Source organism: Micrasema longulum, unplaced genomic scaffold, assembly GCF_059751315.1.
Source record: "Micrasema longulum isolate JH-2025_06_02 unplaced genomic scaffold, ASM5975131v1 h1tg000521l, whole genome shotgun sequence".
NCBI classification, from domain to species: Eukaryota; Metazoa; Arthropoda; class Insecta; order Trichoptera; family Brachycentridae; genus Micrasema; species Micrasema longulum.
In genome coordinates this window covers 195462-211808 of record NW_028277718.1, presented here as the reverse complement: position 1 = coordinate 211808, position 16347 = coordinate 195462, and the positions used below count along the sequence as shown (strand labels likewise).

The window sequence follows — 16347 nt, the reverse complement described above, 5'->3', positions numbered from 1 at the left end:
CGCTACGCTAACCACGAGACCACAACCCGGATAAAAAGAACTTTTGTTTTATTCACATGCTACTGATTTATTTAAATGATTTAGATAACACGTGAGCTGTAAGTTATTTTAAAAAATAACTAAAAACTCAACTTTTCTTCTGCTGAAAGAGCATTCCATGCCATAGGGCCTGCTACCGCAAAGGCACCCTCACCGAATTTAGTGCGCTGGTTGCAAATATGTGTAATAATTATTGCTACCCCCGTAGACACAGATGATCTAAGCGCAAGACGTATGTCAGCTAGTTGGTCTGGAATGAACAGCTCTTATATATATATATATATATATTCCTAAGCAGAGTTGTGCAATATAAACCGAAAGATGTTGTATTCCACCCTCTGTGGACAACGTAGCCAGTGTAATTCCCGAAACGGTGGAGTTCGATTACTCTCGAAATCGGTTTTTATCACTTTTTCATGTTGTAATTGACTTAACATATATTTTATTTGCAATGAATTTTTTTGTGAAAAGTGCATTTTTTTAAATTGTCGACATAACGCCTTCATCCACTTATGTCTTAAATTTATTTTAAAATAATAAATATCAGTCAATTAAAGGGAACAGTACGTAATTGATTCGTATCTTCAAATTAGTGGATTCAAGTATCATTCAACTTTTATTTCTAAAATAAGTTAAAATAAGTTAAAATAAGTACAAATAAATGGACAATGTCCGCAAAAAAAAAAAAATAAATTCAACGAGTTTTTACCAAGTACTTTTTATAAAATTGAATATTTTAACAAAAAACATGTTTTTTTTAGCTTTCCTCTTATACATCGCTTCAGGATTAGGCATCACAGCTGGGGCCCATAGACTATGGGCTCACAAATCTTACAAGGCCAGAACTCCACTGAAAATAATATTAGCTATTTTCAACACCATCGCTTTTCAGGTAATTTTCATAAAACACTTATTTTCTTTAGTACTTCTATCTGTTGAATTTCAGGATCAGATGGTTTCAGTTCTTTAACTTTACAACAATCAACAGAAGGAAGAATAGAATAAATATGGACGTTCAAACATAAGCAGAATGGTGAATGTAACACAGTTAATAAATTGACCGCTTAAAGGAAAACGCGTTTTCACTTTACTTCTCTGGATTATGGAACTAGAGTAGTAATATAGACAGCATAGATAAACAATATAAATATTTTCCAATGCCGTGTCCCCGTTTATTTTTTTTGATAAATTGTTTATTATGGAAACTAGGACTATCTGAAAACATAAAAATCTGCCATCTTTGTAAGAATGGCAGACACACATGTAGATTTTAGTTTATCCGACGAGTAGTTGTCTTTTCCGCACAATACCAAGGGAGCATGTGCAAGAGAGTGACACCAAAACTTTCTTCAAATACCTATTCATAAAATTCTCTGCCACCACCTTTCCTAATCATCATAATCATAAGCCCTATAAATGCCTAGACATCCATGTTCCCTTCTTTAATGATCTCGATCTCTGTTTTATGTTAATTTATATTACGTTATGTTTTATATTCAATTATTCGTGATTGTATATTTGAGGAAATGTATATGCTGAGTCACGTAGGCATTATTTATACCCCATTAATAACAACACAATTGTGTTTGTACGTGAACTTGATATTGATTGAAAATTGAATGAATTATCATAATTTGTACATTATTTTTCTAGCATGTCAGAAGATCAAATAAATTATGCTTTTACATAATTTTCAAATCTAATAAATTCAATGGATACGTCGATTATGTTTTATACATGTCGCATGTGAGCGATAAAAATGGCACAATTTTAAAATTGTTTAAAACCTTTATTCTTTAATAGACTTTCATCATGATCAAAAGTGATGCTTAGCAGATTTTTTTTGTTATCTGTGATCATAAAATGCTTTAATTAAATGACAACATACTGCGGTAACAAAATAGATATATCGTCATGATCGTAAAACAATGACGCATGTGATTTTTTTTCAACTTTACATAATAGCGGTATGTATATATTTTGACACCATGTCATAACTCGATAAGTACGAAAGTATGTAAGGATGTCTTTTAATACTTGGGTGAGTTATATATATTTGTCGAACCTGGAATACGAAGCATTTATAAAATCTTTTTAATGTAAACCATGAAAAAAAAGTTAATGTCGCATTTTTTGCACGTACGCCGTTGTTCCGTGCTCACACGCCATCGTTTCATAATCAAACACAACCTTATTAATTAAATAATTAGTTATTAATATATTTTTTGTAAATTATTTACAATCTCTCACGTCGCGGTCCCAAAACTAGTGTCGCAGGCATACGAATCTTACGTTCAAGGTTCGCACGACAATCTACTATATTCTCATTTCCGTTGGACATATTGACAGATTACCCATAATATTGCAGTGTAAAACCCCATATTTCATGTTATTTTTCCGAGAAATTGATCCCGGTACCTGAACTATGGCTTTCGAACGTGCTTACTTTTATTCAATGAAGCAGACTTGAATTTATTAGAACTTTCAAATTCATATAATTCATTGTCTTTTCATATAATTTCATGTATTTTTCAATGTTTTTCAGGATGCTGCGATTGATTGGGCCAGGGACCACCGCATGCACCACAAGTACAGCGAGACAGATGCTGATCCTCATAATGCAACTCGAGGATTCTTCTTCTCTCACGTAGGCTGGCTCCTATGCAAAAAACATCCAGAAATAAAGGCTAAAGGACATACCATAGACAATAGTGACCTTAACGCAGAACCCGTCCTAATGTTTCAAAAGAAGTAAGTAAAATCACGATTTCGCTATTTACATGTTGTTTGGTGTGCTTGTATAAACTGTTATTGTGTTTTAAATACGTTTGTCTTCTGAAATTATGACCGGAAAAATCTGTTTAAGATAAAAAAAATCGGTTTGCGGTATTATATTTTTTACATATTTAAATAAATATAAATTTGTTTAAACCACTTTGACTTTAGAGTTATACCTTTACAGAAGCCCCAACAAGTCCTTTAGTTGCTGATATTTTTGTAAATTATTCACAAAATTGATTTTTTACTTCAAATCTCTTTTATTACATTAATATTGTTTTACTGTAGATAAGGTATGTTGATGACATATTTTGTTTTGGGACAGATTCAGATCATTACTTGAATGAATGTTTTAAATTTTTATTGAGCTTGTTTCATCAGAATATGTGTATTTTTTTTAGAACTTGAATTAAATTCACAACGTAGCTTTTTAGATTAAAATTTAATTAATACAAACAATAAAATTGAATTGCAAATATTTGGAAAACCAAAATACAGATAAAGTCACATACAAATCTTCTAATCATCTATTGTCACATAAAAAATCTGATTTCCACTCTATGTTACATCGTCTCATTTCAATATCACGAAATGAATATTGACTTTTGAAATTAAACATTAAAAAAACATTGATGGCTTTTTTAAAATTAAAAAATGATTTAATTGATAATATTTGAAATAAAAAACTCAAACCATATAAATTAACATTTACTTTTTTCTCATATTTCTTCTAATAAAAAATATAATTGGCGTAATATCTCGTACAATAATATCGCTTATATATGTAAATTAAAATGTTTCAACAAATGTAAGTAAATATGAGTATTAAACCACTTACCGTTAAATTGTCATATTCACTAACATCGATTAAAATGTTTGACCACGAAGTGAATGATATTAATATCAAAAGTAAATTGATTTGAATGAATTGAATTTTGAATTTAACTTGCCCGAATTTCTAAATTGTAATAACTACAAATTAATTAGAAATTTGAATCAAAGAACAAAAAATATAAGATATCTCAGCAATAACAACTTTTAAGAATTAGCAAATCATCCTATATCCAAAAACCATAATAGTTATCAAGAAACGGGTGCAGAAATTTTACACTTAAATAAAAATGGTCTTACTTTAGACAATCACATAATATATTAAATTTAACCAAAAATCTTATTTTAACATATTCCAGTTATGATTTATATTATATTATTTCTTTCCCTGTTTCTTTTATACAATATTTAATAAAATTAATAACAACGCGAGTAATTCTTTGTTAGCTTAAGTCTTGACGATGACCTCGAAACCGGTCGACAAATAACTGTAGAGTTTAAGTGGCTTACACAATTTTCGAATAAATTAGTGTAAATCTGTATGTACGTATCATAAAAAGAATTCAATAATCATATAATTTTCAACGGAAAAATCAAATTAAACTTAAGAACCAAGTTTTTCGACCAAATTTATTTTTCAACGTACTCATTTACGTTTTTATAGGCGTCTGAAACAATAATGAATTTTACATTTCTTAGTCCACCTAAACTGTGATTTAAATAACGGCTCAACCGTCGTTATAAATTTCTTTTCAAGTAAAATTAGATTTGGTAAAATATAAAAAGGATTTATTCTCGTATTAAATTAGCTGCAGATAATATGAAGCCGAAATTTGCTACAGCGTGCTCGATCAAAATTTGAAATATAAGTAATACAAAACAGCAAACACATTGTGGACCTTTCTTTTGTCGTTTTATTGTATACGAAATTTCGATTAATACTGATTTATCAATTTCCAGGTACTATTTGATTTTGATGCCGCTGCTGTGTTTCGCGATGCCAACCTTGGTGCCGATGTACTTTTGGGGAGAGTCCTTACACAACGCTTGGTTCGTCGCTACCATGTTCCGCTATACCTACGTCCTTAACGTGACCTGGTTAGTTAACAGCGCCGCCCACAAGTTCGGCTCCAAGCCTTACGATCGACACATCAGTCCCGTCGAAAACCTGTCAGTCGCTACCTTCGTCTTAGGCGAAGGCTTCCACAACTACCACCACACGTTCCCCTGGGATTACAAAACCGCTGAGCTCGGTGGGTATTCCACGAATTTCACCAAAGGTTTTATTGATATCATGGCCAAGATTGGGTGGGCGTACGATTTGAAGACCGCTTCGGTTGACATAATTGAGAAGAGAGTCAAAAGAACTGGTGATGGCAGCCACAATCTGTGGGGATGGGGAGACAAAGATCTTCTACAATGTGACAAGGATCTAGTCACTAGGATAAATCCCAAAGAAGATTAGAAAATTTTACTTTTTCTCAACACATAAGGCTCGTGCAAAGGTTGTAGCGTTTTGTTCCGAAACCATGCTTTCAATTTTTGCATTATTTTGGTTTTTCGTCATTCACTGTATTTTTATGTTCAAAAGGAAAAATTGAAAATTTCAACATTTTGAGCTTTCTCAACTTTGGTTTATAGAATCTGAAAATAGCCCAAAACAAGAAGTGCCCATTAGTCTTTAATTTATCTACATACTATAATTATTAATTTTAAAGAGAAAATTTCTGAACTCAGTCATATAATATTTGGTTTTGGTAGAAGAGTAATCTTGCCGTTTTCCGTATTGCATCTTTTTTGTTATTTCGTTTTCTTGTTTTTTCATATTATTAACTCTTTAAAGGCTTTAATAATAAAAAAACATTTACATGTGGTGATGTAACATCGGTTTATCTTTTGAAAAATTTACCAAAAAACATGGAGACATGCTTTTCAGCACACAAATTATTTCTTTTCCATAATTTATCAACAAATTTATTATAATTGTATGTAGCTAAATATATTTAAAATCATTAATAATAAGCCGGTAGCACACAAAATCCTTCTTTTTTTTGTCTTTTTCATGAAAACACCGGCCACCATCCCTCTGGTTATAAGTTCTATTCTCGTGCTTGAATAAGCATATTCATAAGAATTCATACAGCAAAACAGATTTATTGTGGTGTTTGCATCAATTTTATTCGTATGTTATTCTTCGCATAGCAACAATAATTATTTTTTGTATGAAAATCTAACATATTCATACAAATATAACTTTCCAAATCTGGTGTTAAAATGTACATTTAAAGATTCCAAATTAAGCTATTTCAAAGTAAAATAAATAAGAGAGATATATCAAGTCTTGTATCTTATGCAGACTTATATTACACTACAGTCAAACAAGAAGTTAAAATTTGACGAAACTTTTTATTGATCATATTCACACATGCATCAAATGGATGTCGTTAGAACATTTAAAAACAGTTAAATAAAACGCTATAAACTGATGCATTTGTAAGGTATTTCTGTGTTTTAAAAATCTAAATTCCTCCTCTGAATATAATTTATCGCGACTTGAATACATTATATGTTATTCTTCCATGTTAATGTTATTTAAAATTATTAAATTAAAAGTGTAAAAACTATTAAGTTAAAATATACTTTTGAAATAAAGTGTGATGATAAAAATAAAATATTTTTTTATAGATTCCGCCCAAACTTAGAGTTGTTTCAAATTTTATTTACAGTAATAAAATACATTTATTTTGAAATGTGTGTACGTATGTTGTATGTACCCTTTTTATAAAAAAATCAAATAATATAATATATGGTTTTGATGATGTAGGAAATAGGCATTTACAAGAACAAATATTGGGATATTATAAACTTACTCAAATCTTATACATAAAGTTGACTTTTGCCATCATTTTGAAAAATAATTGAAACAGTTTTGATAACACACTCTCTATCTTTTAAGTCTCTCTTTTATTTATATTTTTATGTTGATTCAAGTTCCATTTCAGTATGTGCCAAAAATATTTATTGTTTTTACCACAATCTTAATTTTAGAAAAATAAAAATCCCATTTTGGCTGTCAAAAGCTTAATATTATGGGTGTCCCGATATTAAATATTCATGTGATCTGATACTGTGAAAATGTAAATAAAATAAAATAAATAAATAATTTTCAATCGAAATCGTGTAGATATTTATTTTAATTGCATATTTTTTTTGGTGCTTAAAAATACGTACCAACACATACGATGGAGCATTCATTACTCCTTTACTTCATTCTCTATAATGCACGTTAAAATTATGGTGGAGTAATTTTTAAATAAAATATTTTATTATTGGAGTAGTGTGAATTTGTATACTCCTGAAATGGGCTTAAAGACTGTCAGAACATCCACATGTTTTTGCAAGGTCCAGTGTCAACATTTTTTGAGGGGCTCCAAAAATATGCAATACCGCGTATCAGCATAAAAATCAAAATCCGTTTTTTTTGGCATTATCAGTTGAATGAGACAAGCCGCATTAATTGGTGTACTTAAATTCCTAAATTGACCAACAGTAAATTTAATAATAATTCCGGTAAATTTAATACCGCATTAAATTTAATGCTCGTCTCGGCACCCCACATTTCTGAAAGCTGTCACAAAAGAAAGATCCTGTTGCAACTTTCTTTGCTCTTCTTCTCTCTACGCTGACGACAACAACAAGTTTCTCCAGGGTCATCTTCTTTCCTTATGAGTACACCAAAAGTTAGATATTAGTTAAAACTTATTCAGAATACAATTTCTTACAAAAAATATTACACTGAAATACCACTTTATTTGTAAAAACTTGACTTTGAAATTATCGGGTTTGTTGCAAACATGGCAACCTCTACTTGAGTATTGTAAAGTTGGAATGTATAAAATTAAATTTATTATTTCAATACAGTTTCTTGAAATAATCATGCTTATGTAATCACTGCTTACGTATAAAATATTTACTAATTTTAATAAAAAAATGATGTTTAAAAAAAAGTTGAAGTTAAGTATTGTATTAGTTTTTTGTGATTTGCTCAAAATAAAGAAAGATTGATTTGCTAGGTTTGTAAATAGTACTTTCATTTAAGTATTTTATGAACTCAGGAGCGCATGGAACGTAGAATCAAAGCTTTATAAACGCTCTGGGTGTTTGGCTAGGAATGGCCGTCACTCTATTCAACAGTTTGAAGATATCCTCGGCAAGAATTGACTGCCGCTTAAAATGTAATCTCTGCATCCTTAATCCCTTTACGAATAGAAAACGGAGTATCTAACTATTCAGATCCCAAAACAGGCTTACCAAAGCTCAGAACATTAAATTTCCTAGCTTTGAGAGTAAATGGTTGAGGAGAATATTATACATAAGTTGGTTCAATTTCATAGCAAGCATTGAAGTCCGATAATAGATGCAGCAGCCTCCTATTACGAGCGTCTTGAAGACGCGGCAGTGTACCTGGCTTGGACACGTGCTGCGCATGCCTCAGGAGAACCTATACCAATGTTGATTTTCGTATATACTTTCCCACCGTTCTGGAAGGCTGTCGATGATGATCTTTCGGCTTTATTAGGGGAAACTAAGGAAAATGAGAGTGCTTACTGGTGATAAGTTTTATTAAAGGCGTCTTTTAATGTCCACACCCTTCACTTAGAAGCAGATAGAAAAGAAAGAAACGAGAAATTAAAGACTTTCGAGAATAGGTGTCTCGTAATGATTTGGGACGTACACTGGTTTGACGTTGTAAGAAACAGAAAAGAAAGTAAATAAATCCAGCAATCTTTTATAATGATTATCAATTATCCATGGCAAAACGGTTGGCTATGCTCGCACACTGCAGATGTCTTTCGAGAACCATAACCACGCTCGCATACTTTACAAGGTTCTCGGCGTTGTGGAAATTCTTATTTTAATCTTTCAAATTCATTTTAATTTAAACAAATCGAGATGTTTTTTGAAACGAGTCATTAATAACTTACTATTAAAAAATGATAATCAAGTTGGGTAGAGTGGGTTTCGAAACTCGGACTTCTGATCCGTGAGTCTGTGACACTAACCACGGGACCACAACCCAGTTAATAAATAAACCCCTTTAAATTGATATAAAAACTATTGATATTAGTAAAAAAATTATTATTCTCAATATTGTTGAAAAGGAGCCAGTGTTGGTTCTGTAGTTTCCACAGCAAAAAACATGTTACTTGTACAAAATGCACTTCCAAATAAAAAGTGGGTTAAAGGCAATAGGAACAATATGAAAAGTATCAAAAATGTTCTAAACATAAATGTTATTTTATGAAAATGAAAAATATATATATTCATTAATTTTTTGGAGTATAAAAATACAATATGAGACATTAAAAATTATATTTCCTCATTGAGGTAAACATGTCGAGTAAAATATGCTTTACATATAAAAACGTACTTATTTAAATCTGCTTTTTTCAGTTAATTGTAAAGTTTGTATATATCCATACTAATGTTATAAATACGAAAATACGAATGTGTGTTTGTCTGCTTGCTTGTTTCTTTCACTCGCAATAGAGGGACTAATTGTCTTGATATTTTGCATAGGGATAGCCGGATAGCTGAAAAGCGTCATTGATAATTATCCGAAAAACAACTCATTTCCAAGGGAAAAAAATTAAAAGAAAAATAATATTTTTTAATATTTAAACAGAATGACGATGCAACATTGCCATAGACTAACGAATCGTCGTATTTTTTGCATCGCAATAGTTGAAAAACCGGCAATTGATACGGGCTACTTTTTATCCGGAAAAAATATATAATTCCATTTGGAATTTATGTATTGAAAACGACAAAACTAATTGATGAAATAATTTCTTTCCGATACCATGCAAGCAAAGCCACGGGTAAAAACTTGTTTTCAAAACATAAGTAAATAAAGTAGCAGTAAGAGTATTATTACTTATAGCATATTACTATTCCAATAATGGAACACCCACTCACCCACCCCCTCTCACACACTTACACTTACACCACACAAACATGTATTGTACGAGTATTTCATGTATTTCTGTGGATATCTGTCATTGGTTTTATTCTCTGTATATTTTATTTGTCATAATTTTTTACATGTTGATATCCCCAATAAATAAAAAAACAAAATAAAAAAGAGGATTTGGATATGGACGGGGTATGGTCGATGTGTTGGCCCCTGTCTTAACTTCTGTCTTTCCCCTTAATAATTTGCATAGAATTTGTGTTCTTTAGGAATAGGTAATGACGCTTACTTTATTGTAACTACTGTGCGGCTGACAGAAAGTCTCCCAGAACTTGACAAGACTGCAGATGGATGGTAGGCTTTTGAGATGCTATCAATGGTCAAATTGAAATTAAATTAAATAAATTAGAATTGTTTACTAGTGGTTTGGGGTATAAGTATTATTAATATACTTGAATTGACGTTAGTAAATATAAGTATTTAACCGCTTACTGACTTTTAATGTTAACCAGTTTTGAAAGGTACCCGTCTCTTTGTCAGGAAACTCACTTTACCAGCATGCAAATACTTTTGTCTTAACCATCACCAGTATGCATAGTATTTTTGAAAAAATACAAAAATTACATATATATGGGAATGCAAACACCACCATGTCCGAACATGCACTAAAATAAGGTTAATAATATTTAGCGATATGTTGCAGAATGTGTGGGGTGGTGATTAAGCAGGGAAGGAGCCTAAAGGTTGAACATTACACTATTGGTTAATTTAAAATCAAAAGTGGGTAATATTGAAAAGACATTGAATTTTTTATTAGGAAAATATTTTTTAATTTTTTATTTGCCAATCCAGTTTAACCAATCCTGTAACATTCAACCTCTTAATCCCTCCCCTTTCTAACCCTCCCCCCACACATTCTGCAACATATCGATAAATATTATAGACCTAATTTTAATGCATGTTTGGACATGGTGGTGTTTGCATTCCCTTTAGCTGTGCGTGTTATTTAAGTATTTTTTCATATAAACTATGTATAGTGACGGTAAAGATGAAAGTGTATCTTAGTATTTGCATATTGGTGTAGTGAGTACCATGACAAAGAGACGGGTAAGTCTTGAAACCGGCAGACATATATGGTGGTTAAATACTAATATTTATTAAAATGTTTGACCACAAATAATAAACGGAAATTTGTGACATTGTCTTGATATTGGCGACACATAATTTTTGACTTGACCTAAACGTCCTTAAAGTCAGTCGCTAATGGAAAATATTAAGATCCTTCAATGTTTGACCTTGTTCACCTCAATGTATCCAGATGGATGGACCTGTAAATATAATGAAGACTTGTTCCATAAGAATTTGCATTTAAAGTAATGCAAATTAAAAACAAACAAACAAATATAAAACACAATCGATAAACTGCAAAAATGTAATAATATTGATATTCGAAATATAAAAATGTTAACTATTCTACCTACGCCAAAAAATTAGCTTTATTAAAAAAAATATTATTTAACCAGAACCATTTAACTATGTGGCAAAGCCCAGTCATAAACGATACATGAACGAATATTTTCTTGCATCCTGTTTTGGTTGAAGATTATCAATAGTTAATGGATTGGAAATCACAATTTTAAAGACATCTTTACATATATAATTCCTCTGTACGTGTGATGTCGCTGAACTCCTAAACGTCTTAACCGATTTACGTGCAGTTGTCAGAGAAATATAGATCTTTGCGCTGTGCTTGTTCGTAAATCTTAAAATGTTTAATATTATTTGTAAAAAAGAAGTAAGGAGCATTAATGTTTTTTTCATCGAGGAGAATGCATTTACAAAAAAATTAAAACATGTTTTTTTTTGTTTATAAAAACAGTTTGTCTTTCAATGTTAACAAACAGCGTTTGTTTTTTGTGGATCTCAATCAGATACTTTTCGTAAGTTCTTTATAATTTCTACCCAATTATTTCTTTCTACTGGATAAATAAAATACTAAAATTAAATTAAATTCAATGAATTTTAAAAAAAACTCCTACGTAAGTACACCCCTCTGTTGGTGAGTTTGAAGTTTGACAAAATTGAAAAAAAACAAATTCTAGAGCACGGGCATTATATGGATGACTTACTACCGCGGCCGTCAAATGCCGCTAAATCAGACAACATAGAATTATATTCCAGTACTAACATGCTTTCAAAAACGGGGTACGTTGGACTTGTTTTTTACAACGTTAAATTATATAAACGAAAATATCTTAATTACTCGGTAAATTAAAAAATCGACTGCTAAGCTATTTATTTATTTATTTACATATTTTATAAGAAGGCGTTATGGATGCGTTACCATTGTTTACTGAACATCCGAACACATCCTGTGGTCTTGTCTCTTTACCCCTGTCCATAAATACTGAAGAATGGAGTAAATCCGTGGCCTTATAATAGGTCGTGTCCGATGCACAGATCTGGTGGCTTTTAAAAAGAACTTCATGTCGTTTTAAAAGTTAAGTAATCGTTTCGGCGAATTAATCATTTCCAATATTCTCAGTCAGTGAAGAATTCACTGACCCTTTTTCCACAATCCAATACATTTATGGATTATCTTCTGTAAGAACAAAATAATGTCTTTATATGCGGTTTGTGCGGAGAAGCTTTCGTGGAATCCCCGAGACAAGTCATTATTATAAAATCAAATCTACAAAATTAGTGACGATAAAGAATTTATAATAAAAAATAGTAATTATCGAGTACACACATAAGTGTTATTTTTTATTGTATTAGAAAACAAATTAATATATGAGAATGTATTTTTTCGTGTTAAAAATCAACCGATGCAAGAAAAAAAGGATAAACAAACTCGTGTAGAATGCAGAATTACGAATTTTATTATGCATATTGAATTATTAACGTCGATAAATAAAGGGGTCGAAGAATTGATGTTGCATGTTACAAAGTGATAAATGAAATCAGCTAAGCAATGGCTTACTAATATATGCTTATTTCTAAACATGTTAAAGTACATACAACCATTTACATATTATGTACAATTACCCCTTCTTCAAGGTTATTTTTTAATTTCTATATTGATATACTAATATACTAACATACAAAAGAAATATGTATGACAAGGGCCTGCTTTACAAAATTGTAAACAATTCAATGTTGTTTTTCTTTTCCGAATTTTTTTTTCATACGTACAAATTATTTATCTTTATATTTTTTACTTTATTTTAGTATACGAGTACTATTTACCTAAGAAGAAGTTTAAAATAATAACTTTTAAAATTATATTTTTTTATCGTTTAGTGTTATTCAAATTTTCTTTAATTTCTTTATCAACTATATTTCGAATATGTATTTTTGTATCTAGTAAGGCTGATAGGAATATTTTTGGCAGCCTCCGTGGTGTAGTGGTCAAGACGCTTGACTCACGCACGGAAGGTTCCGGGTTCGATTCCCGGTGAGAACACAAAAATTAAAATGTGATTTTTCTCAAGCCTGGGTGCTCTGTGATGTAATTCATCCCTGTAATTAGGCCTTCTGGCCTGTTGTGGTGCAAAAAAAATGTAAAAAAAAATAATTTCTTGCAGTTTTTAGATGTTAAACACTTAATTAGTTTTATTTTGTATTTCAAGTACGTACTCAAATTTTTTTGCCTATGAAATTTTGTTTGCACTAAATAAAAACAAAAATAAATAAAATGACATATAATAAACAAACATATACTTAAAAATAGTTTCTGCAAACCTAAAGAGGATTATAACTAATTTACATATAAAACACTTTTCAAATATTTTGCTAGTCGCATTTTGATATTATCTAATAATGTCACGCGGATAAACATAATATTATATAAATAAGTATGCAAGGAACATGTTTCTGTCTACGTGATGAAAAGAACGTACACTGCTACATATGTCTGCAAACTGGACAATCTATGAATGAATTTGATAGTTATTAGATTTCCTATGGTCATCACGTTTTGTCTAAACGACAACATAAATTTGTTCCACGTAAATACTATAAATCTTACTCGATCGGTCATCTGACTTATAACTGATATCGTTTGATTAAGACATGATAAAAATCACGTAGGAACCAACTTAAGATAGAGATTTATATAGGTGGCTTTACACGCATGCCAAGCGTCGACAAGCGAAAGTGAGAGGATCGTGCTCTTGGTTTGGCTTGCCCAACGGACGCTTGTGAAAGCTTGCCGCGGTTCGGGACTCTTAAAAGGCTGAAGTCAGGTAAAACGAACGCAAAATTAAGAAATCATACGACTTTGCCAGTATTGAACAAAAATTTGTAGTAATAATTTGAAAATACATTTGACATAAAAGTGGCGGCTGTCAAATTTTAATTTTTTGTTTTTGAAAAAAATACAAGCATTTTAAATCACATACATTTTTGTGACATTTTCCTTTATTTCTACTTAAAATCGTGCCTTCGGTAATAATTTAAAAAAATAAATATATATATACCAATTTTAGTATCTACCGGTTTCGAGACGCACCCGTATCTTCGTCAGGACACTCACTACATACATACATTAATAACATACAGCGCTATAGGGGGATTGAATCACAACCGTGTCCAAAGATGCACTTAAAATTTGATTTATAATATTTGGTAGTAATAAGTGTCCTGATGATGAGACGGATACGTCTCGAAACCGGTACACATGAAAAGTTGATAAGTGGTTTAATACTTATATTTACTAACATTAGTTAAAATGTTTGACTACAAAGGTAATGCTTTAATAACATCCATAGATTGTTGTTTTGGATTGTTTTATAGGTAACCTAAAAAATGTTCCATATTTAAAAAAAAAAAAACGAAAAAATGGATGAAATTAATCAACTAAGAAAAGTCTTACGGCTCCACTAGTGAAACAAGATGGGTCAGTTGTTTTCATGCATTCTTCTTACCAGTTCTCCTTCTCTGTCTTTTTAATTTAGTTTCAGACCATATTCTGCGATATAAACGTAACTCTGTCCTGCATGCACCAATGTCACGATTGTGCCGATTGTAAACTCGAGACAAGATCTTGATTTTTTTGGTGTAAGACTTTCCAGATATGAAAATCACAAAGATAGACCAGATCTTGTCTTTAGTAGTCATTATTATTTAATTTGTTGTTTTAGCTTTAATTTTCTTTGGTTGTATTTTACTTCAATTGTACCTGTATGTATTATAAGATATTGTGATTGCCATTGTTGAATGGACTGAATAAGCCCGTAAATAAATAAATGACAAACAGTCACAAAAATCGCCAATGCTTGCGGTCCAAGCTATGAACCAAGATGGAGTTCCCAAAACCCCATGAGGCAAAATGAGGTTTCAAGTACTCTATCTTGACTCTTTTGTTATGTTTGCTAAAAACACCTATTGATTATAAAATACAATTTTTCTATTAATAATTCATGATCTCACCTTGAAATCTAATAGTAAGATCTTGTATAGCGACCATCAGGCAGTCTCAATCACGATATTGTTCCTTCAATGTCTCAATTAGCAAAGTGAGGTTAAATAATATCAAATTTGAAAAAAAAAACATGTTTAGTATCGCTCCGCTTAGGAGCGTGCACTCATTGCCACTGTGATTGCGGCACTAACATAAAGTCCAGGGAGCGAAAAAAAATGTGTGATGGACTTGCAGCTACTCGACAGATTTCGGTTTTTATCATGGGGCCCCATTTTGCCTCTATACCCCGTCATGTCCCACCTTCCCCTACCAAGAGCATTCAATATCAAGGCATTGCAACAATATAAAAAAAAAGAATTAATGATTTTTGCTATTCCTATTTTTTAACCGAAGTATGTTCTGCGAAGTATTGCAGAGTATTACAGTAAAAATAAAACAATATATGTATTTATATATTTTTAAAACTGTGAAATTTTTATTCTCATATCGTTTTTAAATTATTTTGTTTCAAAATAATAGGTTTACATATAACTTTATTTTTATTTGGAAACACTTATGTTTCATGTTTATATTTTTATAATTAAAAAAGCCCTTGTGCCGTGTACAGTAATAAAATAGAATAAAATTTGAATAAAATGCCGAAAAATAAACAAACAGTTCTCATATTAAGTTGAAAAAATTAATATTATAGAAAGTTTAAAAACTATTTAATGGTTTTGCCATCCATTCCCGTTCTCTCACACCCTTTGATTTTGATATAAGTTTATTTAATAATACACTATCAAATGTTTGTTTTAAATACATAAATATACCAATACGCTTTAATAATTTGTCCAACAAATTATGAATTGCATCCTTTTTTACATAAAAGAAAAATTTATTTAATTATTATAAAACTATTACAGAAAACTGGACATACATACATGACATACAAGACTTATTGGTTGACTCGTCACCCTTTATAATAAATTGATCACAGCCAACAATATATTTATTTCTTTATCACAACTACAACCTTATTACAACATAAAAAAATTAAATATACAAAATTATAAATTAATAAAAAAAGCAAAAAACATCAAAATATTAAGTCCAGAACCTATCAGCCTTTTCCTGGTGCTGATTCTATGAAGCCTGGAGATACGTGAGTGCACGTGTTAGTTGGTTCTAGAACTTGCAGAACAAAAAAGAGATCTGAGATGGGAATGTCGACCAAGTACACCGATACACATCAACTCTATCTAATCTGGACAGTCAATAAATGAGTTGGTTACTTTGTAAAATAATAATAGGTCTGTTA

General features: G+C 30.8%; 1 protein-coding gene across 4 annotated transcripts in view; it reads left to right on the top strand.

Annotated features, from left to right (window-relative positions):
- Nucleotides 1-5245, top strand: part of LOC148280870 (acyl-CoA Delta-9 desaturase-like) — a 202620-nt gene extending 197375 nt beyond the window's left edge. For all 4 annotated transcript variants that reach the window (XM_088227656.1, XM_088227658.1, XM_088227659.1 and 1 more), the window contains 3 exons: nt 801-931; nt 2585-2790; nt 4609-5245. In XM_088227656.1, the coding sequence (XP_088083782.1) occupies nt 801-931; nt 2585-2790; nt 4609-5113 (842 nt within the window). In that variant the 3' untranslated portion in view covers nt 5114-5245. The remainder of the gene's footprint in view (nt 1-800; nt 932-2584; nt 2791-4608) is intronic.
- The last annotated feature ends 11102 nt before the right edge of the window (nt 5246-16347 follow it).